The sequence below is a fragment of the Natator depressus genome, chromosome 1 (assembly GCF_965152275.1).
Source record: "Natator depressus isolate rNatDep1 chromosome 1, rNatDep2.hap1, whole genome shotgun sequence".
Taxonomy (NCBI): Eukaryota; Metazoa; Chordata; order Testudines; family Cheloniidae; genus Natator; species Natator depressus.
Genome location: NC_134234.1, coordinates 202390765 through 202417040, shown reverse-complemented (window position 1 = coordinate 202417040; position 26276 = coordinate 202390765). Strand labels below are relative to the sequence as shown.

Sequence of the window (26276 nt, the reverse complement as noted above, 5' to 3'; positions counted from 1 at the left end):
GAAAAATTGCTTACTTTCTCATATTTACCATTCACTTACAAAATAAATCAATGGGAATATAAATATTGTAAGCACATTTCAGTGTATACTATACAGAGCCATATAAACAAGTAATTGTCTGTATGAAATTTAATTTGTACTGACTTTGCTAGTGCTTTTTATGTAGCCTGTTGTAAAACTAGGCAAATATCTAGATAAGTTGATGTACCCCCCAGGAAGACCTCTGCATAGCCCTGCATACCCCCGTTGACTTAAGGAAATGGAGGGTCAGGTGATCTTCAGTGGGCTTCTACCTGTCCCTAAAGGAGGAGAACGAAGGCAAAAATTAAGGGAATTTAGTTAGGGAAGTGGACTGGACTGAAGAACATATACACCAGGCTCTTTAAGACACCCTGTTTGTGGGATACTTTCTCAAGGTTAAAAAGTGTAAACATCTGAATATCTCATTTTAATTAGTACTTCTCACATATTAAGTAGTTAGACAATTTTTCTGAACTTGGGTGCAAAATATTTTCCTTGAGAGTAGATCCTTCTTGTAGAGGAGACATAACTGAGTGGTGCTTGCCACCTGATTGAATATGAGAACCAGGACCTCCCGGTAAAATATGGGACCACCTAGCTCACTTGTGCCCTTTTTTTATTGTCCCGGAGAACACTGTGAACAGAAAAGGACAGCTATGCTCTTGGCCTTTAGAGAAAGTGCATGATTGTAGCTACGGATACTATATGACATCAGTGGTACATCTTGGCTGATCAGGACTGGAGTTTTAGCTCTTAGGATCTATCTAATCACTCTAACCTTTTATCATTAACCTTGGATTAAGTTGTTCCATGAATGATATTCCCTGTTCTTGAAGCTGGCATAAATTTTTTGCACTACTCTGATTCCAACGAACTGTGGCTTTCTGAGTTCCCCCGGGCAACAGCACAAAGGAGGACAGGGATGATGGGTCCTGAGAGATTAAGGAACTTCTGGAGAAGACAACTGGAATCTCTCACAATGGTATGTTGGTGCCAGAGTCCTTCGTTCTTATCCAAGACATCAGAGACCTGACAGATGTGATCATTTGACATCTATTATTATGTCCAGAAGTGACAGACTGCATGACATCATTTAGCTGTTGGTAGTGTTGACAAATTCATGTTACTCTGGAATACAATCTGGACTGTGTGGAGGCTCCTTTATGGGCCTTTTCAGAAAGGGTGCTCCAATGAGCAGGTCCTCTTAGCGTGGGTATATACAAACCCTTTTTTGCCCAAGGAAAACACTTTGGAAAACATCCTTAGAGGCAGGTAGGCCAAACACAAAGCAGTATAGTGGTAACATTATGTGTTGCATGTGAAGTTGAGAGATTTTCTGTGGGAGGCTCATGTAATATGTGTAGATAGGTGTTCTTAAGATCAATTAGTGATAGCTGCTTTTCTTTAGAAATTGTTGCTATGTTGGAATTTAGGGTATCTATCCTGAACTGTGGTGACAGCAGGAATCTGTTCAAGAATTTCCAGTTGAGCACTCCTCAGTCTTTGGCATGTTTGGGCACTGGAAAGAGGACTGACTAAAGCCCTAAGCCTTCTTGTTCCCTGGGAAATCAATTATCCTAGTTTGAAACAGATGGCATTTTAGTCTTTATATGCTGAGGTTTCAACTGGAGGAAGAGGGAGAAGCCAATAACCCTGGTTTTGGAGTGCCATTTAATTCTAAGATGTAGGCCAGGCTTCTCTCCCATTTCTTCCCACATTTCCTTTTTTACAGGAGCTTATCTGGAGGAATACAAAGTCCACCTAATACTCCCGAGAATGGTTTCAAGTTACTTCTCAAAAAACTGATTCTGATTCAGCATGGATTCACCAAGGGTAGGTCATGCCTGACTAATCTAATCGCCTTCTATGATGAGATTACTGGTTCTGTGGATGAAGGGAAAGCAGTGGATGTATTGTTTCTTGACTTTAGCAAAGCTTTTGACACGGTCTCCCACAGTATTCTTGTCAGCAAGTTAAAGAAGTATGGGCTGGATGAATGCACTATAAGGTGGGTAGAAAGTTGGCTAGATTGTCGGGCTCAACGGGTAGTGATCAATGGCTCCATGTCTAGTTGGCAGCCGGTGTCAAGTGGAGTGCCCCAGGGGTCGGTCCTGGGGCCGGTTTTGTTCAATATCTTCATAAATGATCTGGAGGATGGTGTGGATTGCACTCTCAGCAAATTTGCGGATGATACTAAACTGGGAGGAGTGGTAGATACGCTGGAGGGCAGGGATAGGATACAGAGGGACCTAAACAAATTGGAGGATTGGGCCAAAAGAAATCTGATGAGGTTCAATAAGGATAAGTGCAGGGTCCTGCACTTAGGACAGAAGAACCCAATGCACAGCTACAGACTAGGGACCGAATGGCTAGGCAGCAGTTCTGCGGAAAAGGACCTAGGGGTGACAGTGGACGAGAAGCTGGATATGAGTCAGCAGTGTGCCCTTGTTGCCAAGAAGGCCAATGGCATTTTGGGATGTATAAGTAGGGGCATAGCGAGCAGATCGAGGGACGTGATCGTTCCCCTCTATTCGACATTGGTGAGGCCTCATCTGGAGTACTGTGTCCAGTTTTGGGCCCCACACTACAAGAAGGATGTGGATAAATTGGAGAGAGTCCAGCGAGGGCAACAAAAATGATTAGGGGTCTGGAACACATGACTTATGAGGAGAGGCTGAGGGAACTGGGATTGTTTAGTCTGCAGAAGAGAAGAATGAGGGGGGATTTGATAGCTGCTTTCAACTACCTGAGAGGTGGTTCCAGAGAGGATGGTTCTAGACTATTCTCAGTGGTAGAAGAGGACAGGACAAGGAGTAATGGTCTCAAGTTGCAGTGGGGGAGGTTTAGGTTGGATATTAGGAAAAACTTTTTCACTAGAAGGGTGGTGAAACACTGGAATGCGTTACCTAGGGAGGTGGTAGAATCTCCTTCCTTAGAAGTTTTTAAGGTCAGGCTTGACAAAGCCCTGGCTGGGATGATTTAATTGGGGATTGGTCCTGCTTTGAGCAGGGGGTTGGACTAGATGACCTCCTGAGGTCCCTTCCAACCCTGATATTCTGTGATTCTATGAGTTTCCTCCTGTGTGGGCTCTAGCCCCAAGTCTGAAAAAAAGCTGCCTATGCTCTCAGAAAGACAACTGAGTTTCCCCTGAATTTCCTCATCCCTTTTTTGTCCCTTTAGAGCCTTTACCATGGGAAAATTTGTATTGTGGCAAACTAGAAAACGAAGAGATGGAGGAACAGAGAGTCCTTGAATGGCTTGATCATCTTTTCCTGGGAAAACCAAGCCTTCAAAATTTCCTTTGCAGAGGACTTTGAATCCTGTGCTCAGAATCTAAAGCTTCTTTCCTGATGCCTTTAACCTTTCCTTCACTGTTTCTCAGATTCATGGGGGGGGAAACAAGATTAATTAGCCTCTCAGGACCAAACCACTGAGCGTATTCTGATCTTACAAGGTTCCCTCTCCCCCTTATTTGTAGGACAGAAGGAGACTACCACTAAAGAGGGGATCTGAAGGGAGAACTGTACTGCTGCTGTGCTAGAGAAGTAAGGGTAACATTTGAAAAGATCACTCTTAAGATGATCCCTAAGTGGTTTCCTTAAACTTTATAGCTGCTCTCTAAACCCCTTCCTGAGGAAAGGGCAGGGAAAGCTTTCACATGGCACAGCCATGGTGATTCACTGAATCCTACAGAAAGGCAGAAATAGCTCCAAAAGGGCTGACTCACACCTTGTTAAAGAAATCAGGGGAAACAGTCAGAAATAAGTGGTAAGCCAAGAGGCCTTTTACTGCCTGCTTTCTTCATGTCTGGGTTGCTCTCTCTGTCATCCCTCCAGGGCTGTCGGTGTGGAAGAGAGTAAAAAAGGTAGGGCTTGGTCAACCCACAGCAAGTAGGGTTATGTTAACCCTGGCATTTTTGCACCCTTTTCTGCCAACTTCTCTCTCTGGCTGCCTGTGAGGCATTCCTGACAGAACAACCTGTCCAGATATGCTACGCTAGAAGCTGCTGCAGCCAGCTACCTCAGTATCAGAAAGGGGTTTCTGGCAATCTTGCTGCAGAGCCCCCCAAAGCTAAATAACAGCCCAACAATGCTTAGAATCCAATAAGCTATTAAGATAAAAAGAATCCTTTTCTGACTGTTTTATATTCTTGTTCCTTGGAGCAGAAGAACTGGTTAAGCCTCCCTGCAGTTGATGGAGCCAGTTCAAGCTGACTAGCGGGGTCTTCAGGGGCGTGGCCATCCCCATCCTGCCTTGATTGTCAGGTCTGGCTCTGCCTCCAACTAACCACAGGTAGGAGTAAGACCCATTGTAATAGTTATGCAGATTTTTGTGGAAAAAAGAATGTGTATTTTAGGTGTTTTTAATTCAATAAATAAATGTTTTCCCCCTTTTGAAAAATCCATCACAGTAGACCAGATCCACGGCTGGTGTAAATCAGTGCAGCTCCACTGAAGTTATTTGAGCTATGCTGATTTATAGCAGGTAAGAATCATAGAATATCAGGGTAGGAAGGGACCTCAGGAGGTCATCTATTCCAACCCCCTGCTCAAAGCAGGACCAATCCCCAATTTTTGCCCCAGATCCCTAAATGGCCCCCTCAAGGATTGAACTCACAACCCAGGGTTTAGCAGGCCAATGCTCAAACCACTGAGCTATCCCTCCCCCCAAATCTGGCCCACTACCTCTATTTTCACTCTGAATTAAGTCTCCCCTTCTCCATCCATTTCTCTCAGCTGACACCAAGGAAAAGAGCCATCATTACTGACCAGCCAACTCTGGGGACCACTTGTAATCCATGACTACAGTTTGGGAATCTTTACTATAGTCTGTCAAAACCATGAGAAGTCCTTTAGACAGACAGACAATGCAATTGCTGAAATTGGAATTTAGCCAGAAAACCATGAGCTGACATCTCTAACTCTTGGAAGAATGCCAGGAGTATCTTGCCATCTGATCATGACTACAGGTGATCAGGACCTTGGTTTTATGCAGCAGACACATGACACCTCCAATAGCATAGAGCAGGGATGGGCAAACTATGGCCCGCAGGCCACATCCGGCCTGTCAGACCTTTTAATCTGGCCCTCAAGCTCCATTGCTCCGCTCCAGCGCTCCGGTTGGGAAGCAGGGTTGGGGGCTTGCCCTGCTCCGTCTGAGGCTGGGGGCTTGCATGACGGGCGTGAGGGCACGCATGTTACTCTGGCTGCAAAACCCGAATGTGCTTTACGCGCCATCAGAGCCTGGAATGTGCGAGCCCACGTGCCTGCTACTTCTTGGCTTAGGTGACGCTGATGTTTTAGTAGTGTTAATTTTCCTTTGTTGAGGATAAAGCAAAGAGTAGTTGGCCAGGGAGCACTCAATAGCAGTTTTCAAAGTTGTGGGCTGTCAGAACCTATGTGGGAGGAGATTTCTGAGAGCAGGGGGCTGGTGAATCTCAGTGAGTTCTAATGACTGGAAGCTGATACCCAACAAATCCAGGCTAGAGAGAAAGGACGCGGAAAGGAGGTAAGTTTGGTTTAATTATTGTAATACATTGTTATGATGGTATATTTATAATAGTATGTAAGGTTTTATGTTTATTTCTTCTAAAATGTATCTTTATTAAATAAAGTTTATTTGAATATCTCTGAAGTGTCAATTTCGTGAGCATTCATGGCCTGCCATACAGTTTCCATACCCAGATGTGGCCCTCAGGCCAAAAAGTTTGCCCACCCCTGGCATACAGCCTACCACCACAGGGGGCATTGGTTCAGTACTGACTCCATAAAGACAGCTCCTTAGCACTTCCTACACATCTGAAGTTTTTTCCTTGAAAATTTTCCCTCCAAGTAGTGACCAAATCCAACACTGTCTTTCATAAGATCAGATGACTGAATTTGAGGTAGTATGGTAGTTATTTCAATGCAAGATTTCAGTTCTATTAACAGAAAGTTACTGCCTGTATTAAATATATTATTGAGCTACATTAAAACAAGAAAAAAATTATATACACACACACTATGCATGACTACATATTTCTTATCAACTGGATTTGAAGAAAAAACTAATAAAACTGACGAAATGGTATGTATAATAAATAATATTTACTTTAGGAATGCCTTATCCAATAGGCCTGATTTTCAAAAACACAAGTCTGTAATTGCAACACAAGATGCATGCCTTACAATTCACCTACAATTTACAATTTCAACTGTAAATACTGTGACTGCATGTGCAGATAGGGTATTTGCTAAGACATTGGTCATTTACAGGTGTGGACAACAGATTTGCTTGCACAGATGTAGTGACAACCATGTGCGTTTTATGTATTCAGACAATCAGACGATACTTATCTAAGTTGCTAGGTAACAGCAGTGATCTGCTTCCACTGATCTAATCCAATTTGGATAAGTTGGGGACCCACTTTACTTCAGATGTGCAGAATTTTGAAAATTCTGATTCTGCTTTGGTTTATTTAAATAATAATAATTTGACACTTTAACCAATAGGTTTGTCGTATTTTTAAATTTTTTTAAAGAGATGGGGAAAGGAAGGCAAGCATAGGGAAAAGGAGAACTGCTGATTTACATCAGATTTCACAGTCTCATCACATTTTCATAGGGCAGAAGAAACAAAGAGGAGGAAAAATGGACGTCCGTGAATGACTGGGGATGGGAAAGAAAGAAAGCTACTCCTTCCGCCAAACTAGGAGGCTTTCCACAGGGTATGCACAGAAGAGGGAAAATGTGGAAGAGATAGAAAAAGGGAGACTAGTTGAGTTCAGAACAGTACTCATCATGCCAAATGACAACCCACTAGTTATTAATATTTGATATGTTCTCTCCCTGAAGATGGCCTTATTTCTGTCTTTATAAAAGCATTAAGAGGGGAATTTAGGAAGTGAATTTGGAGATAGTTGACAGCTGTGCCTTCCCAATAGCATTTCCATGTAAGGTGCATCTCAAATCCAGAAAGAATTTACTTGCTCTTGGCTGCAGCACCATACCTGGTAAACCTGTGCCAGCTCCATATCTAGCCTAGCAGTCCGCTTAATAAACCCTTCTTTAGTGGTGGTGCTCTTGGGTTTCGGCGCTTTGGTCCGGGGCTGAGTGACAGAGCCTGGGAGAGATGCCTCCAGTTCAAGCAATCCTAGAAAAGATGGAGTGAGAGTATGAGACAGGGCGGAAGAAGACAGAGATATTTGAATTGTTGTACAGGCTTATGCTAATATTTTTAGTCAATAACATATAATTTAAGATTTTCCAAGCTGCCTTACCCTCATAGGTGTTCAGAAAGTGGTTTTTTACTACATAACGTTCAGAATGGTTGTCTGGAAAATAACCAATTCTGGACAGAGGTCCATAGGGCTGTGATGCATAATCAGTATAGTCCCTGATGACATCTCGTCTCTCCAACTTCCCCTCCACATTCTTCCCTTTAGCTATCAGCTTTCTCATTGCTGAAAAGGAATTGCAACCATGAGACATTCCCTGACATGTACAGTTCTGAAAGAGTCATATCCTAAGAAATTCAGTCAGGCTGTCATTCCTCTAGTATGAAGTGTGGCTGACAGACCAATATGGCCCAAGGAGTTCTATAGTGTGGCCTGTGGATGTCCTCATCTTGAATACACAGCTGCAGCCTTGTAAAAATGGAATGGCGAGAGATAGCTTGGTATGGAAACTAAGTCCCCCTTCTACTATTTCCTTATCCTCCAAATTACCTTTTATATGTTCGTGTTTAATTTTTCTCACTCTCTCTTCTTTGTCTTGCTGACGGTTAAACCAATCGGTGTCCAAACGATTGACATCCACCTCATTCTGACCCTCCTCTCGTCTCCTCAAAAGCTTCTTTAAAACTTCTAGTCGAACATCTTGCAATCTTCAAGAGAAAAAAAGGCAAGGTATAAATGGAGGTGCTCACAGAGCTCCCAAACTGCACTGCTATATTTAAACACAACCTACCCATTGACCTATCCGTAAAATACAGCCAGACTGCAAATATCACATTTTAGTCTTTTCATTTTTAAAAGTGAGTTTATCCCTAGTGCATTTTTTCACCAAAAAACTCCCCAAAAGTCAGTGTACTTCAATTTCAGTGTGGTTCCTCCATGCCCGTTCAGAATTTCATCTATTCTGAATACCCCAACAAGAGTGCCATTTGTGGTGGTGGTTTTTCGGAGGAATTGGACTCAAATTACAAAAAATGATGACCTTCAGTCACTAATGAATAGGCAACCTAGAGATAAAAGTCCATGCATCCTACTGCCAATCCCCTGACCTACTTGATTTCAAACTCCACTTAGGTTCCTTACAACTGAAAGAGCAACACTGCGTCCAATTTGCACCTACTTTTCTATTTCCTGTTCTCTAAAGGCCCACTCTTTTCTCTCCATGTCATCCATCATCTTCCTCCTCTTCTCAGTTTGTGAGAGATCACTAAGTGGTGGTAGAGTTGCTTCCCAGGCACGTTTCTCCCGGGCACGTTCAATCATCTCCACCTCAGCTTGTCCCGCTGGAAGACCCCGCCCTTACAGGGACAAGAAGCAGTAGTTCTTTAGAAAGATTGTGGGGCAGGGCAATATCCATGAGTAACATATAAAGCTATTAGAGCGATAAGCACAGTCGAAAATCCTAGAATAAATAGAGAGAGAATACTTGACAGATGGAAGTTAACAAATCTGAGGCAACAAGCTCAGTGAGTTTTAAAAATGTGAATAGTCTGCAGTTACCATGATTATGGTAACAGTAAAAAGGGGGTTGTCATTCCTCCTGCTCCTGGGCATAAAGAGATCCGTTTGGGGGTGGGGAAAGGTAAGAAAGAAATTTCCCTTCCAAGGAACAGCATTCATATTTAGATGCATTTTGAGGATTGACACCTTACTCTGAAGCATCCAGCATTCACCACTGTTGGAGGCAGGTGGCATTCGTAGTAGTGGAAAGAAAAATGAAAATCATAATAATAATAATTTGCACTTACAATATCTTTTGCCATTTAACAAAAAGATCTCAAAACACCTTACAAAATGCCTCACAACTGGCCTGTTATGTAGGTAAATATTTTTATTACACCCATTTTAAAGCTAGATAAACTGATACATCCCAGTGAAACACAGCAAGGTAATGTCAAAGCTGAGAGAACTGACATCTGATAGAGAGAAACAGCAATTCTGCCATTCTCAAGGGAAGAGAGCACTATTATTGTAAAGAAATGTTTATGGTTCTTCCAACTCACCCCAAGTGAGAGTGGCAAGTGTCAGCAGTTCAGGGATTGAACCCAGAGGTACTACATATTCTGGGGAATACGGGTCAGTCTGAGCTTCGCCATCCCGATAATCCGTCTGTGTACCCAGAGTTCGTGATGTGGGGGAGCGTGATCTGTCACTGGTGATGGAGGGGTAAACATATGGCTCTGTTCTAAAAAACAAACATGAGCCAGAACATGTTTTTGTATATGCTGTCACATTAATTTTTTAAAACTTGAGATAATATTCATTACAGATGTGATTTTCAAAAGTGCTCAGCTTTAGCTTAACTCTGCTCCCACTGAAATCAATGGAGTTGACTTCAGTGAGAGCAGTTAGGCCTTTGCTGAGCACTTCTGAAAATCCCTCCCTATGTGAACGTAAACCATGAACCTTCTGCATCAAGAAGCTTAAATTGTTACGTGCAAGTATCTAACACATATGGATATTACAGCATTGTATTTAAGGATTAAGGGCCAAATGTAGCCTGATGTAAGTAGCTGCAACTTGATGGAAGTATTTGGGACAAATTCAACAGTGAGATAAACAATGATGTAAGTTTCATGTCTGGTGTAACAACTTGCACTGATCTGGCATTCAGTGGGTGTGCAAAATAAATCTATTGGAAAGGGGTGTAGCTTGAAAAACAATTAACAGAAGAATACAAGATAAAGCAGGACGGCTGTATTTTAACTTATGCCTGTGCCATTTCAACACAAACAGGAAATAATTCAATTCCTCCATAAGTAAGCACAATTCCAATGACTTCACTGGGAGCTGTACTCATTTATGTCATGTCTGAATTTGGTGTGTCGTCCCCCCACCCCGGAATACCAAGGATATCCTACTATAAGGATGTTGTATGCAAATAAACAGTAGCGCAAAACCATTTGATAAAATCAGCAACAAACATCTCAAAGTGTGGCTATATCAGACATTTCCTCTCCTCTAATATTTAGACATTTGGCTCTCTGTTTCTTGCATCATGTGGTGCTGCTTACATATCCCAAGCACTGTCTGAACTAAGCTGTAGGCATCTGGCCCTAACTTGCTCTTTCTGGGATTTCATGCTGGTGGACAGATTCTTTCTGAACTTTTAAATTGCTCTCTATTGCTTCATTATTAAAAATACTAGTCTCCTGTAGTCATTTGTGGCTAAAGATTGACCTATTGTAACTGTTTTTCTAAACCTCACCACTTACTTTGCCACTGCATAAGCAATGTTTAGTGGAAATGGCTTATGAAAGGGGATGAAAGGTCTGCAAAGAGAGAAAACATGTTTAAGACAACAGCCATGAGAGTAAGATGCACAATAACAGAATATTACAGCTTAGCAAAACTGTGGACCAGATCCTCAGATGTTGTAAAACAGTGTAGCTCCACTGACTTCAGTGCTGATTTACAACAGCTGAGAATCTGTTTCTGCACATTTAAGGACACATATTAGTTAGGAGTTCTTTAATCTCTTATAGAAACTCTGTCATTACTTCTTAACTCAACATGTGAGAATTGTTGTTCTATCCAAGTGGAAAAATTCTTCCTCATTCGAAGAGCCCAGTTTGCTTTTCATTTACACAACTTTGTACACTGGCCCAACACCATTAATTTAAAGGGAGTCACCACTGATTTACACTGGGGTGAGAAGAGGAGAATCAGGACCAACATTGTTAATTGCTTAGTTCATATATATATATATATATATATATATATATATATATATATATATATATATATATGTTAGGATTGAGAGAGACAATACGAAGACTGGTTGGCTCAGATGTGGGTCTACTACTATACTGTCCCACTACAAAGTTCTCCCCTTGTCCATTACTGTATATTTTTCTCCCCACCAAAAAAACACTTGCCCTGAAAACCTTCACATAACCTGAGGTGTGTGTGATGACATAGTCCAATTCACATTCACTATTTATAAAGTTATGCACTGGTTTAATGTGATGCTCAGTGTTGTTCATACAAGTCTCACCTTTCTAGCTCACTCTTACCTTTCTAGCTCTTTTTCCCCCCCTACAAAAAGATATTAACTCAGAAATTAGAACTTGAGAACACCTATCAGGCCATGTTGTCCCACTACCCCAGATTAGTACTTGAAGAGTTTACTGGCCTAGTTTAGCAGCCAATGTCTCAGAAATTTTTAGCATTAACAACTAATACTTCAATTCTTTGTCAGATAGAATTCCAAGCGGCTTTAAGGTGGTAGAAAAATTTTGAGTGCTAGAAGCTCTCAAGATAGCGGCTGCTAAAATCATGTTGTAATTCAAGCTGGGGTTGAACAGCAAGAGAGTTACCAGAATAAGGTTACTATTGAGTGTATTCTCAGCATTGTACATATGTTTGGGTTTCTTTAAACCCTGTGGGAATCCGGAAGTGGAATTCTATGACATAAATCAGCTTGAAAGGTCAACCATATTTTAAGTTTATCTAATACGATTGTTTCCTTCAGTGCAGTAAGACAGTTTTAAAGTGAAATGTGCTTGAAGTCCTAAGTATTACTATTATTAATTAATAATTCCTGCTTAGAAACATACAATAGGAATTTCCATGTCAGATGAAACTAATATTAACCTAGTTTCATTACCAAGCTTTCCTAATAGCCTCTTTAAGAGGCTTTTAAAAGTTTAAGTTAAAATTGTGGCAGTGAACAAGCCACGCTGTATCTTCCTTTTGCTAAAATAACCCTAAACATCTTTGATTCATTTTTACCAGCCTAGCAAAATGTGAGAAATGTTGGAAAACTGGATTTAAAAGGGGCTAAATTCATTAATAGTATAAGACAAGTCCCCTGAAGTAAAGGCAGTTGAGCCTGCACACATCAGCAATGAATGTGTGCCAAACTGGAAATTCTTGTATCATGGCATTTAGCAGTTGTTTCAAGTCCTATACTAAATCTTGAGACCAATGCCAGGGCTGCAGTGTAATTCTAGGGGAGGTGTGGTTCTGAAAGAGGAGTCATTCTTCTGATGAAAAGTTAAATTGTGGTTCTCTCTGCTTGTTTCAGTGGTAGCAAAACTGAAGTTAAAAATCCCCCTTTTATATTTCCAAGAGACTGGAAAACCACAATAGCTGGGCCAGCTGCATCTCTCCCTTGGTATGACAGGGTCTAATGCCAAAGGCTATGCGTGAGCAACTGCTAAGCACAGACTGGCTGTTGCACTTGCCTATACAAGTTAAGTATTTCACATTTTTTCACTGCTCAGTCACACAGTGGACTAGATTCTAATCTCAATGGCACCAGTGTTCCAGAGCAACTCCACTGATGTCATTGGAGTTACACCAGTGTCAGAGGCAGAGTGACTGAGATTGGAATTTGGCCTATTCCATATACGGTAGTCGTTAATTCATTTCTTACCGTTCAAAATACTTGTAGCGGTTCCTTCCATTAATTTCAGGATCTTCATACACAATTTGAGGAATCTGAAGAGAAGGTTGAGATCTAAAAAGCCAAAAAAGATAAAAACAGATCAAAATATTTTCAGAAAGTGTGTTCAGAGAAGTTCTGAGTTTTTTTTTAAAAGATACTTTTTTAACTATACTTCAATATTTATTATTTCACTCTGGACTTCCACAGTTGCATCATCAAAACATACACACCTCAAACTCTATAATGAAGTAGCAGCAAACACCCTTACCTGCATAAGTAAGATCGAGATTATGCATTTACATTACTCTATAGTCTCTCATATAACACTGCAGCTCTAAACTTAATGGAAATTTCACACTGTGCATATACAAAAATCAGTCATTTATTACTTCTGCTAAAATAAAATTTGGGCCTGGAGACTATTGCTCAAAGAAGATTAACCATCTGGAAAATCTGAATTTGTAAAATTCTGTTACTTTTATTTGTATGTGTGGGTGTGCAAAATAATCTGAATATATTTGTATGGCACAAAATACAAGAGCGGGGATGCAGCAAATGAAGGGGAAGAGTCACCCTGTCTAATTAAAAAATGGCTAAACAGATTTTGATCAAACCTGGAAATAACAGGCTGACTCTAAAACTTTCATTATGCATTCTCCAACAGTAAAGAAGGCTGACCTTGTGGACAGTTTAAGGAGTGTACTGGCTGGAATACAGCCTTTGTAAAAACAGCCAATACTCCCCCCCATCTAATTTCCCATCCTGGAGACCCAACACTGAGTCTGAAGTAGGGCAATAGACTGTCTATAATTTCCTGTCCATGTCTTCTTGGAGGTTGTACATTATTTAGGAGCTCAGGAGGCCATGAATGAAAAGGGTTAGACAGGAAATAGAGTTCCCTGAAAAACCTCATGCCACAGCACCAGCTAAGTCATTCCACAAGTCATTCCACAAGTTCAAAAAGTCACACTTCACCCTATTTAAGACCATCTTTGGCAACTTACCAGAAGCCTGAAACTAATTTATATAAAATGGAGCAGTTTGTTGTTGCCTTAATTTTAAATCCAGAGGTATGGCTTACAGAGACATAGATACCAATAGGAAATGTTGTTTGACTATTTGGATTGAACAGAGCTCTGCCTGCTGTGATCTGTTGAGTCCAAGAACCTCACATCACAGGCTCAAGAGTTGCATTGTGGAACTTAGAGACCCACAGTTTAGCCAATCCCTACCACAAACACTGTACAGAATGAGGCTTCATCATCCTTCTCTGGTGTAAAATACATTGCAGAGGTCATTTTAAATCACCCTTTCCCAGCACCTGCCCCAGTGTATTGCAACAAAATAATATTTGGGTCAAGATGCTAGTATCTGAACCTGAAATGCTTTCTTGGCTCTGACAAACCTTTAATTGTAAAATTTTGCTAACAGTTCAAATCAGTTAATTGATCTGATGGCTTTTTCTACTGGCATTGTCTCCACATGTCAGAGTGCCTCTACATCCAGATGAATTCTTATTTCACTCAGCACAGGTGGGCACTCATTTTCATGATCTAACTGTGTTATCATAAGCTACTCATCTCATTATTACAATCTACATACCACACAGACTATGCTGACAGCTTGTGCCACACGCTCTCAAAGAAACTGCGGAACCACCTGATCAACATCCTCTATAGCACCCAGGGAAAGATTAAGAATGAGCTCTCAAAACTGGATACTCTCATAAAAAACCAACCTTCCACACAAACTTCCTCATGGATGGACTTTACAAAAACTAGACAAGCCATTTACAACACACACTTTGCTTCTCTACAAAAGAAAAAGGACACTAAACTATCTAAACTACTACATGCCACAAGGGGCCACAACAGTGGTTCCCTCAACCCACCCAGCAATATTGTTAATCTATCCAACTATACTCTTAGCCCAGCAGAAGAATCTGTCCTATCTCGGGGCCTCTCCTTCTGCCCCTCCACCCCCACAAACATGATACAGTTCTGTGTGACCTAGAATCCTATTTTCGACATCTCCAACTCAAGGAATATTTCCAACACACCTCTGAACAACATACTAATCCACAGAGACCTTCCTACCAACACTACAAAAAGAAGGATTCTGGGTGGACTCCTCCTGAAGGTCGAAACAACAGACTGGACACCTACATAGAGTGCTTCTGCTGACGTGCACAGGCTGAAATTATGGAAAAGCAGCATCACTTGCCCCATAACCTCAGCCGTGCAGAACATAATGCCATCCACCGCCTCAGAAACAACTCTGACATCATAATCAAAAAGGCTGACAAAGGAGGTGCTGTCGTCATCATGAATAGGTCGGAATATGAACAAGACGCTGCTAGGCAGCTCTCCAACACCACTTTCTACAAGCCATTACCCTCTGATCCCACTGAGGGTTACCAAAAGAAACTACACCATTTGCTCAAGAAACTCCCTGAAAAAGCACAAGAACAAATCCGCACAGACACACCCCTGGAGCCCCGAGAAGGGGTATTCTGTCTGCTACCCAAGATCCATAAACTTGGAAATCCTGAATGCCCCATCATCTCAGGCATTAGGACCCTGACAGCAGGATTGTCTGGCTATGTAGACTCCCTCCTCAGGCCCTACGCTACCAGCACTCCCAGCTATCTTCGAGACACCACTGACTTCCTGAGGAAACTACAATCCATCAGCGATCTTCCTGAAAACACCATCCTAGCCGCTATGGATGTAGAAGCCCTCTACACCAACATTCCACACAAAGATGGACTACAAGCCATCAGGAACAGTATCCCCGATAATGTCATGGCAAACCTGGTGGCTGAACTTTGTGACTTTGTCCTCACCCATAACTATTTCACATTTGGGGACAATGTATACCTTCAGATCAGCGGCACTGCTATGGGTACCCACATGGTCCCACAGCATGCCAACATTTTTATGGCTGACTTCGAACAACACTTCCTCAGCTCTCATCCCCTAACGCCCCTACTCTACTTGCACTACATTGATGACATCTTCATCATCTGGACCCATGGAAAAGAAGCCCTTGAGGAATTCCACCATGAGTTCAACAATTTCCATCCCACCATCAACCTCAGCCTGGACCAGTCCACACAAGAGATCCACTTCCTGGACACTACGGTGTTAATAAGTGATGGTCACATAAACACCACCCTATACTGGAAACCTGCTGACCGCTATGCCTACCTACATGCCTCCAGCTTTCATCCAGACCACACCACACGATCCATTGTCTACAGCCAAGCTCTACGATACAACTGCATTTGCTCCAATCCCTCAGACAGAGACAAACACCTACAAGATCTCTATCAAGCATTCTTACAACTACAATATCCACCTGCTGAAGTGAAGAAACAGATTGATAGAACCAGAAGAGTATCCAGAAGTTACCTACTGCAGGACAGGCCCAACAAAGAAAATAACAGAATGCCACTAGCCATCACCTTCAGCCCCCAACTAAAACCTCTCCAACGCATCATCAAGTATCTACAACCTATCCTGAAGGATGACCCATCACTCTCACAGATCTTGGGAGACAGGCCAGTCCTTGCTTACAGACAGCCCCCCAATCTGAAGCAAATACTCTCCAGCAACCACACACCACACAACAGAACCACTAACCCAGGAACCTATCCTTGCAACAAAGCCCGTTGCCAACTGTGTCCACATATCTATTCAGGAGACACCATCATAGGGCCTAACCACATCAGCCACACTGTCAGAGGCTCATTCACCTGCACATCTACCAATGTGATATATGCCATCATGTGCTAGCAATGCCCCTCTGCCATGTACATTGGTCAAACTGGACAGTCTCTACATAAAAGAATAAATGGACACAAATCAGACGTCAAGAATTATAACATTCAAAAACCAGTCGGAGAACACTTCAATCTCTTTGGTCACTCGATTACAGACCTAAAAGTGGCAATTCTTCAACAAAAAAACTTCAAAAACAGACTCCAACGAGAGACTGCTGAATTGGAATTAATTTGCAGACTGGATACAATTAACTTAGATTTGAACAAAGACTGGGAGTGGATGGGTCACTACACAAAGTAAAACTATTTCCCCATGTTTATTCCCTCCTCCCCCGGCTGTTCCTCAGACGTTCTTGTCAACTGCTGGAAATGGCCCACCTTGATTATTACTACAAAAGGTTTCCCCCCACCCCCCGCCCCGCTCTCCTGCTGGTAATAGCTCACCTTACCTGATCACTCTCGTTACAGTGTGTATGTTAACACCCATTGTTTCATGTTCTCTGTGTATATAAATCTCCCCACTGTATTTTCCACTGAATGCATCCGATGAAGTGAGCTGTAGCTCACAAAAGCTTATGCTCAAATAAATTTGTTAGTCTCTAAGGTGCCACAAGTCCTCCTTTTCTTTTTGCGGATACAGACTAACACGGCTGCTACTCTGAAACCTGTTTCACTATTGTTAGTTATACTTTAAAGCTCAATCACTTTCAACCATAAGGAGATACATCACAAAACCAGGTCAGAGTCTAAAGGCAGCTTGCTGACACAGTTAATGCAAGAAGTAAATGTGAGAACAGCCAGTGCTGCTGTCACCTGCTACTTTCATGCTGGTACAAAGATGATAAGATCGGAAGGCACCACTGTGATTGTCATAAATATAAAGGGAAGGGTAAACACCTTTAAAATCCCTCCTGGCCAGAGGAAAAGCCCTTTCACCTGTAAAGGGTTAAGAAGCTAGGATAACCTCGCTGGCACCTGACCAAAATGACCAATGAGGAGACAAGATACTTTCAAAGCTTGGGGGGGGAGAAACAAAGGGTCTGGGTCTGTCTGTGTGATGCTTTTGCCGGGGACAGAACAGGAATGGAGTCTTAGAACTTAGTAAGTAATCTAGCTACATATGCGTTAGATTATGACTTCTTTAAATGGCTGAGAAAATAAGCTGTGCTGAATGGAATGGATATTCCTGTCTTTGTGTCTTTTTGTAACTTAAGTTTTTGCCTAGAGGGATTCTCTATGTTTTGAATCTAATTATCCTGTAAGGTATTTACCACCCTGATTTTAACGAGGTGATTCTTTTTACTTTTTCTTCTATTAAAATTCTTCTTGTAAGAAACTGAATGCTTTTTTCATTGTTCTTAAGATCCAAGGGTTTGGGTCTGTGGTCACCTGTGCAAATTGGTGAGGATTTTTATCAAACCTTCCCCAGGAAGGGGGGTGCAAGGTTTTGGTGAGGATTTTGGGGGGAAAGCCATTTCCAAACGACTCTTTCCCAATAATAAACCCGGTTAGACGTTTGGTGGTGGCAGTGAAAGTCCAAGGGCAAAAGTTAAAATCGTTTGTACCTTGGGGAAGTTTTAACCTAAGCTGGTAAAAGTAAGCTTAGGAGGTTTTCATGCAGGTCCCCACATCTGTACCCCAGAGTTCAGAGTGGGGAAGGAACCTTGACAGTGGTGATCTAGTCTGATCTCCTATATAACACAGGGTATAGGAGTTCCCCAAAATTAATTCCTGTTTAAACTGGCACATATATTTTAGAAAAACATCTAATCTTGATTTAAAAGTTGCCAGCTAGTGATGGAGAATCCATCACGAGCCTTGGTAAATTGTTCCAATGGTTAATTACCCTCACTGTTAAAAATGTACATCTTATTTCCAGTCTGAATCTGGCAAACTTCAACTTCTGATCAAAATAAGCTGAGAGGAAAAGAGCACAGCAGTGATATTTAAAACTTTGAAAGTATAACATAAAGACTCGATAGAGTAAAGAATTAGTTTGTGTATGCTTAAAAAAAAAAAAACCTGTGACGTCTTCATCCAGGCCAACATCCCTCCTTGTCTGACTACTGACTAGCCCTTCCAAATAGCCTCTCTGACTCCCAGCTCTTCCGATACTGCTGCCCATTTTCTGACAAGCTCAAGTATCTCCTCACATCACTCCATTGGCTCTCGATTCATTTCAGGATCCAATTCAAAATTGCCCTCTTTGATTTTAAACCCCTCCACGGACATGACACAGCCTATTGTACTTTTCAAAACCTGTGTTCCTTTCCCCATTCTTTCTGCATGCCTAACACTATTCTCTTTTTTATCCCTCCATGTGAGCTGGTGCAGAATCTTTCTTCCGCAGTTCATATTGTCTGACTAGAACAACCTCTCTATCCTCAGCTCCCTCTTCCTCTGTACCTTAATTCTTTGAAGTGGTTTGGGAAGTAACTTTATATGCAATATGTTATTCAAAATTATGTTGTGTTATTTTGTTAACTGATATAGCACCTGTTGTACAGTGTCCCAGATGCGCAGAAGGGAAAAAAATAACAAAATCATATTTAAACAACTCTAGTCCAAGTGGACCAGGTAATCAATCAGCAACTCTAGTCAAAACAAACAAGGCAGGCTAAGGAAAAGAGACCAAACAAAATGGGGCTTCTGAAAAAGGGAAGGGAAGTGGTCAGATCCTGACCTAAATAGGAAGGCCTCACACAGAATCTTGAATACAGCTACAGAGGGACTCCAGCCCTTGATTCACTAAAGCACTTAAACACATACTGAAGTACTTTGCTGAATTGGGATCCTAATGGACATATTGGGAAAGTCTCCTGCACTAAGAAGGCCCTAGTCTAGTCCAGTCCAAATGAAACCTTGGGATGCATAGCAAGGACAATCCAGTCAGCTTCAGTCTGGGAGGGACAAAGGAGAAAGGCTATCACTTAAGTAGCTCCAGCCTGGATCACTGAAGTTTTTACATCTCACATTGAAAACAAGAGCTTTAAATAAATCTCTTGATTTATTGGCAACCAGTGCAGATAGAGTTGGATGAATGTAGAACACCCAATCCCAAAAAAGCAGATGGACGGCCATATTCCACAACAGCTGCAACCTCTGAATCAGTTTCAAGTAAGATCTAAATAGGAGCAAACTGCAGTCATCTATCCTGTATTGTTTTTTTGGTTTTTTTTTCTTAATATAGTCCAATGGTAGGACACTTACCTAGCAAGCTGCTGAAGAACCTCTAGGCGCTGCTGGGCCCTGCCTCTCCATCTTTGGTCAATAAATGGGGGTACGGGATTTCTTTCCTCCAAACGCAGATTGTACCAGGGATAATGGATCAGACTGCTAAACATGGTTTTAAAAATCGGAATCTTTTTCTAATTTTAATGTGTAGACAAAAGAAATGGCAGTTGTTATTTAGCAATTCCATGCAACACTTAAGAGATCATCGCTTCAACTAGTGTTTTTGAGTCTATATGTAAACAAGGCATGAGAAATATATAGAGATTAAACAAGTTACTGTGAATTACAGCGCTATAAACCTGGGTGGTAGAGGTGACAGCATGCTCTAATGACATCAATCAATAACAGAGTGCTTCTCAAAATGAGGAACATACAGGACTAAACAGCAGGGGCATGGAGATGCTAAGTATCAACCTATGTAGCTGCAAAGAAATCCTTGAAAATGTGGCCCAAGTATAACTGATGCAGCTACATTTGTCTAAGTCAGCAGAAAGCTTGAAATCAGCTTTAAGATATGAATTGCCCCATTTATTGCAGTGGGTGCTAACTCAGAAGCCCAATTAATGTACTGTAAGGGTATGCCTGCCTACATTGTAGCTGGGAGGTGTGATTTCCAGTGCAGGTAAACAGACCCTGTGGTCCTGGCAGCAGCTCGGTCTAGCTGCCAGAGTCCAAGCCCACCTGACCACTGGAGTCTGAGCTCAGGAGACTAGCCCGAGCTGCTGCCTGTGCTGCAGCATCCACACTGCTACTTTCAGCATGCTAGCGCCAGCAGAGACAGCACAAGTCTGTATACCCATGCTGAGAATCACACTCCTCAACCACAGTACAGACATGCCCCAAATGTCAGCATTGTGCTATTTCCCTGTTCATCAAAGTATGTAAGAAAGGAAAGGAAGCGTCATACTATGAAGATCTATACAATCCACTCTAAATGATGGCTCATTATGACTAAGCCTTTAACAATAGATGGCAAAGTTGAACGGTGGCACCATTTGTTTCATTTTCCTGAAGGAAGACTCAACTTTCAAAGTTTGGGAAATGCTGTCATAAAGTTATCACAACCACCCTCACCCCATCAGATGACATTATAGCCCCAGAATTCAAAACCAGCTTGTTGTGTATTATATACTAGGCAGCTGCTTATTCAGATGGTCAGAACTGTGGATAAGCACATTTTAAACAAACCAAAAGGAAAAAATAAATAGGATGGTGGAACATGGAATTTATCTGGCTAAACAGGAATTTTGACATGAAGGGGAAGATTTTCAAATAAGTGATGCACTTTGGGCCTAAATTTGGATCCTGGGGTTTTCAGACAAGAGGGAGTACACCATACATAGGCTGGACATGTAGCAGCCAATATACAAGGGCTCCCTTTCAGAAATCTAGTGTTTCTGAGACTAACCAGTACCAGAAGGGTGCATCATCAGATACTTTAAACAAAAAATGCACTCAGAGGTAGAAGTGACAGAAAGATTTGTGGGTATCTCTGTGCTCTTTGCTACCTGCATGGAAGCCACACCAGAAACCACAGTGACAGCAGAGTCCAACAAGGTCAAACAACTTTGTGTAACTGGTAGATTCTCATCATGCCATTTACACCCTTGACCTACAGGGATTGAGGCAATGTCTACACTACATACATTATACCAGCACAACTGTACCACTGCAGCTGCACCACTGTAAGGTCTCCCATGTAGCCACTCTATGCCAGCAGGAGAGCACTCTCCCATCATCTTAATTAAACCACCCCCAACGAGCGGCAGTAGCTATGTTGGCACTTTTGTCAGTGAAACTTATGTTGGTCAGGGTGTGTTTTTTCACATCCCTGACTGACAAAAGTGCTAGTGTAGACAAAGCCTGAGTGAAAATACATCCGTGACCTTGGGCAGGTCACATTAATCTCTGTGTGCCTTAGCCGCCCATCTGTAAAATAGGGATACTAGTACTTCCCTGCCTCATTGGGGTTTTGTGAGGATAAATAAAGATTATGAGACTCTCAGATACTACAGTAATAGGGGCATACATAAACAAGATCAGGGGTCTCAAACACGTGGCCCGCGGGGTTATTTTCTGCGGCCCGCCAGCTCCCTGCGGCCCCCCCAGCGTTTACCTAGAGTGACTCCGGCCCAGTGCGGCGCACACTGGGAGCAGGGCAGGCTCCTACAGGCCCCTGCCACACCCCTCCTGCACCCGGACCCTCTGCCCTGAGACCCCTGCCACACCCCTCCTGCACCCCAACCCCCTGCCACACCCTGCACCCCTTCTGCACCCCCTGGGGCAGGGAGGGGGCAGAGTTGGGGTGGGGATTTCGGGGAAGGGGTTGGAATGGGGGCGGGGAAGGGGTGGGAAGAGGTGGGGCAGGGGCGGGGCCTCATGGAAGGGGTGGAGTGGGGGTGGGGCCGGGGCAGTGGTGGAGGGGTCAATGATGTGGCCCTCATGGTCATTTGAGTTTGAGACCCCTGCACTAGATCAATTAGAGCTAGCGTGAATATAAATATTAGTGTAGTCATGGTAGCATGGGCAGCAGCAGCAGCATGGCTTAGCTGTGTTGAGTACAAACCCAGCTGAACTCCATAGGTACATACTTGGCATGGCTTAGCCCTGATGCCGCTGGTACCTGTGCTACCGAGGCTAAACTATTTATACTCGCATTAGCTCTCATTGAGCTACTGTAAATACATCTAGGCAAGCTGAGAATCCCACCCTCAGAGGTACTTTGAGTACATGTAGGCAAGGTGGGAATCCCATAGAGTTGCCTACAGGATCATCCTGGAGTCTCCAGGAATGATTAATATTTAATTAAAGATTATGTCATGTGATGAAACCTCCAGGAATCCATCCAACCAAAACTGGCAACCCTAGAATCTGACCACTAGCTACTACTGTAGACATAGCCATAGAGAACATCGAAAAACTTCAGAGAAACAGCGTTTAGGGAGGGAGGAGACAGGAAACAGGTTTTGAATAATACATTTTTATTGGCTCCACTGCATGAAAGGTGTCAGCTTGCTTTAGAAGGGCTGGGCCTCAGCGTTTAGAATACTTCCCAACCTACTCATTCAAGAGCAAAGTCTGAATAAACCGAGGAGGACAAAAAACAAAGCTCCTTGTTTGTCAAACTTTGATTCACTGGAGTTGTATCACATCCCTTTTTCATTCTGCCTAAATGGCTCACCTGCAGCTATCAAAATAAGTAAGGGGCACTGTGTGAAACACTACTTACATTTCAAGTGCTCTGTTAAAAAAACAGTGCAATAACCCAATTCTTTTATTATGTCTAAGACTTTCCTTAATGAGCCATAGACCCATTGTCAGACGTATCCAGGGATGTCCCATTCTCAAGCACTGATACATGACTTAGGGGCTTAGGAATAGAACATAGAACTGTTTATTTCTAGACTATTGGTATAAAGTCAACCCAAGACAGTGGTGACCATCAGGTATTAAACTATTCTTGTGTTAGGTATAAACGATTTCCTTTCTTTACAGAGCTTGTGCTGTTCTAAGGAAGTTGCGTAAAGTTAAGATTGCTCAAGTGCAATCAAGTTTTTTACATATATATTCATATTCCTTTAATATAGGGAAGAATGTGGGAAAAACCTCTCCTGAAGACATCTCAGGCTGAAACAACCTACCATCTTGTCACACAGGAGATGAGCCTGGACATTTGCCTTTGCGTGGTCCTTCTCACTTGATAACACATACAAGGGATCTGAAATATAAGCAATCCCATGGATTCAAAGAAAACGAACAGAATAATAGCCTGGCTCCCCTTGACAAGAAGTCAGTTTTTCCACTTCAGAGACTAAACGAGACATAGAAATAAAAAAGAGCAAGCACACTTTTGCACATCTGACCCCCCCCCCAGTCAGCCTCGATGCTGCTGCTGTACAGAGTGGACCACGCTCTGGGGGGGAGAAATTAAAGGCTCATAATTGTTAAAGTACTCTTCTGGCAACCTTTAAAACCATTAAACGGTAGCTACGGCCGTGAATGGAAGCAGCAGCAGCGAGCATTTGCTGCTTCCCTGTGGAATGAAGCGCCAGGCATGGCCTTGCACATCCGCAGGTGGCTCCCTGCTCTGCCCACACCTTTCCCGCTAATGCTGCTTTCAGCCTTTCCATTTCACCTCCCCCCCGCGCGCTCGGAGGAGCCTCCCTGTCCTCTTCCAGATCCGCTTTCCCAGCCTCGTCCCCCAGCCCCGACTGACAGCGCCTCAGCACGCCCCAGGCGGCCTCCGCGGCTCCCCCCTGCGGCCGCCGGCTGCAGCCCACCACGCGGGCCCCGGCCAGGCTGCAGCCCACCTCCCGCGGCGCTGGACGTGGGGGGGCGGGGGCGGCCCCTGTCGCACAGCTCGAGCGACTCCCGCCCGACGCGGGCCCCGGCCACGCCCCTCCCCCAGCGAACCCGCCCCGCCCCTCCCCCAGCGAACCCGCCCGGCCCCGCCGGGCTGCACGAGCCCGCACGCGGGCTGACGGGAGGGGAGGAGGAGCCTCGTCGCCAACCCGCCCCCTCTGCTGCCGCCCGGGCGGGGCCTGCGGGGTTGGCGCCGCCCCCGGCTCGGTCTCTGGGCCAAGCCGGCTCCGCCCCTGCCGGGGCCGCTCGCCGGTACCGTAGAGGAAGTCGAAGGCTCTGCTGGGGGCCAGGTCCGAGCGGTACCGGCCCCCGGGGCTCGGGCCCCCGCCGCCCGCCGGCCCCGGCCCCGGCACCGTCCCGATCACCGTGTAGCTGCTCATGGCGGCCGCCGCGCCCGGGCGCTGGCCGCGTTCCCATGGCAACGGGGCCGGGCGGGGCGTCCACCCTGAGGGGCGGGGCTCGCGCTGGGCACGTGGAGCGGGGGGGGCGGGGAGGCAGCGGGCGCGTCCCAGGCGGCCCCTACCACATCCCTCCCGCCCAGCCCCCACCGCGCTCCTCCCCCGGCTACTCCAGCCGGGCTCCGCCGTCGGCGGGCCCCCCCCCCCCCGCAACATGAATTAAATTGCGGCTCCCCGCCCCAGCAGGAGGAGAGCGGGAGCAGCCAAAGCGGGACAGGGCAGCCTCAAGTGCAGTGCTGTAGGCCTGCTGCAGCACTGGGGGCAGGGCTGAGACCCAGCTCCCTGAGTGGCGGGTAGCCAAGTGCATCGCCTGGCCCTTTATTTAATTTACTTTCTTGACTTTAATATGATTAAAGATTGACTTTATTATTATGGTCAAAGTGTGCAAAGTGTTTTACATTCAATTGAAATAGACATAGCCCCTACCTACTCCAAAGAGTTTATAATGTAATCTTAGGTTTCAGAGTAGTGGCCGTGTTACTTTGTAGCCGCAAAAAGAACAGGAGGACTTGTGGCACCTTAGAGACGAACACATTTATTTGAACATAAGCTTTCGTGAGCTACAGCTCACTTCATTGGATGCATAGAATGGAACGTATAGTAAGAAGAGATTTACATACAGAGAACATGAAAAGGTGGAGTAGGAGACTAATTAATTAAGATGAGCTATTAGCAGGCAAAAAAAACTTCTGTAGTGATAAACAAGATGGCCCATTTAGACAGCTGACAAGAAGGTGTGAGGATACTTAAGGAAATAGATTCACTATATGTAATGACCCAGCTACTCCCAGTTTCTATTCAAACCCAAGTTAATGGTGTCTAGTTTGCATATTAATTCAAGCTCAGCAGTTTCTCCTTGGAGTCTGTTTTTGAAGCTTTTCTGTTGCAAAATTGCCACCTTTAAATCTGTTACTGAGTGGCCAGAGCAGTTGAAGTGTTCTCCTACTGGTTTTTGAATGTTATGATTCCTGATGTCAGATTTGTGTCCATTTATTCTTTTGCGTAGAGACTGTCTGGTTTGGCCAATGTACATGGCAGAGGGGCATTGCTGGCACATGATGGCATGTATCACATTGGTAGATGTGCAGGTGAACAAGCTGCTGATGGCGTGGCTAAGGTCCTATGATGGGGTCACTTAAATAAATATGTGGACAGAGTTGGCATCGGGCTTTGTTGCAAGAATAGGTTCCTGGGTTAGTGTTTTTGTTGTGTGGTGTGTGGTTGCTGGAGAGTATTTGCTTCAGGTTGGGGGGCTGTCTGTAAGTGAGGACTGGTCTGTCTCCCAAGATCTGTGAGAGTGAGGGATCATTTTTCAGGATAGATTGTAGATCTTTGATGATGCGCTGGAGAGGTTTTAGTTGGGGGCTGAAGGTGACAGCTAGTGGCGTTCTGTTATTTTCTTTGTTGGGCCTGTCCTGTAGTAGGTGGCTTCTGGGTACTCTTCTGGCTCTGTCAATCTGTTTTTTCACTTCAGCAGGTGGGTATTGTAGTTTTAAGAATGCTTGATAGAGATCTTGTAGGTGTTTGTCTCTGTCTGAGAGATTGGAGCAAATGCAGTTGTATCCTAGAGCTTGGCTGTAGACAATGGATCATGTGGTGTGTAATCTGCTAGTTTTAGCCTCATTGGTTTGTTACCCATTGTTATTACTCAGTTCTCAGGTGTTGTTTGTGAGGATTAATTATCTTTGAAGATCATCAGTTCATCTATCACCACACAGATCTAATCTAATTTAAAGAGCCTCTCACCCTTACAGCAGGGGCTGATAGTCCTGCCTCTTATTAAGGTTGTACAACGCTTCCCATTGTAAGACC

At 43.7% G+C, this 26276-nt stretch overlaps 1 protein-coding gene across 6 annotated transcripts in view; it reads right to left on the bottom strand.

The window, feature by feature from the left end:
* The window catches only part of CFAP91 (cilia and flagella associated protein 91), a 90351-nt gene extending 65965 nt beyond the window's left edge, over nucleotides 1–24386 (bottom strand). For 3 of the 6 annotated variants that reach the window (XM_074974525.1, XM_074974534.1, XM_074974518.1), the window contains exons 1-10: nucleotides 24263–24386; nucleotides 23286–23362; nucleotides 19621–19778; nucleotides 12615–12698; nucleotides 10450–10506; nucleotides 9238–9419; nucleotides 8355–8532; nucleotides 7727–7884; nucleotides 7280–7462; nucleotides 7010–7152 (exon numbers count right to left, since the gene is read on the bottom strand). In XM_074974525.1, coding sequence (XP_074830626.1) covers nucleotides 7010–7152; nucleotides 7280–7462; nucleotides 7727–7884; nucleotides 8355–8532; nucleotides 9238–9419; nucleotides 10450–10506; nucleotides 12615–12698; nucleotides 19621–19778; nucleotides 23286–23362; nucleotides 24263–24386 — 1344 coding nt within the window. The remainder of the gene's footprint in view (nucleotides 1–7009; nucleotides 7153–7279; nucleotides 7463–7726; nucleotides 7885–8354; nucleotides 8533–9237; nucleotides 9420–10449; nucleotides 10507–12614; nucleotides 12699–19620; nucleotides 19779–23285; nucleotides 23363–24262) is intronic. The other 3 variants (XM_074974551.1, XM_074974559.1, XM_074974544.1) reach the window with 1 other exon arrangement.
* Between the last annotated feature and the right edge of the window lie 1890 nt (nucleotides 24387–26276).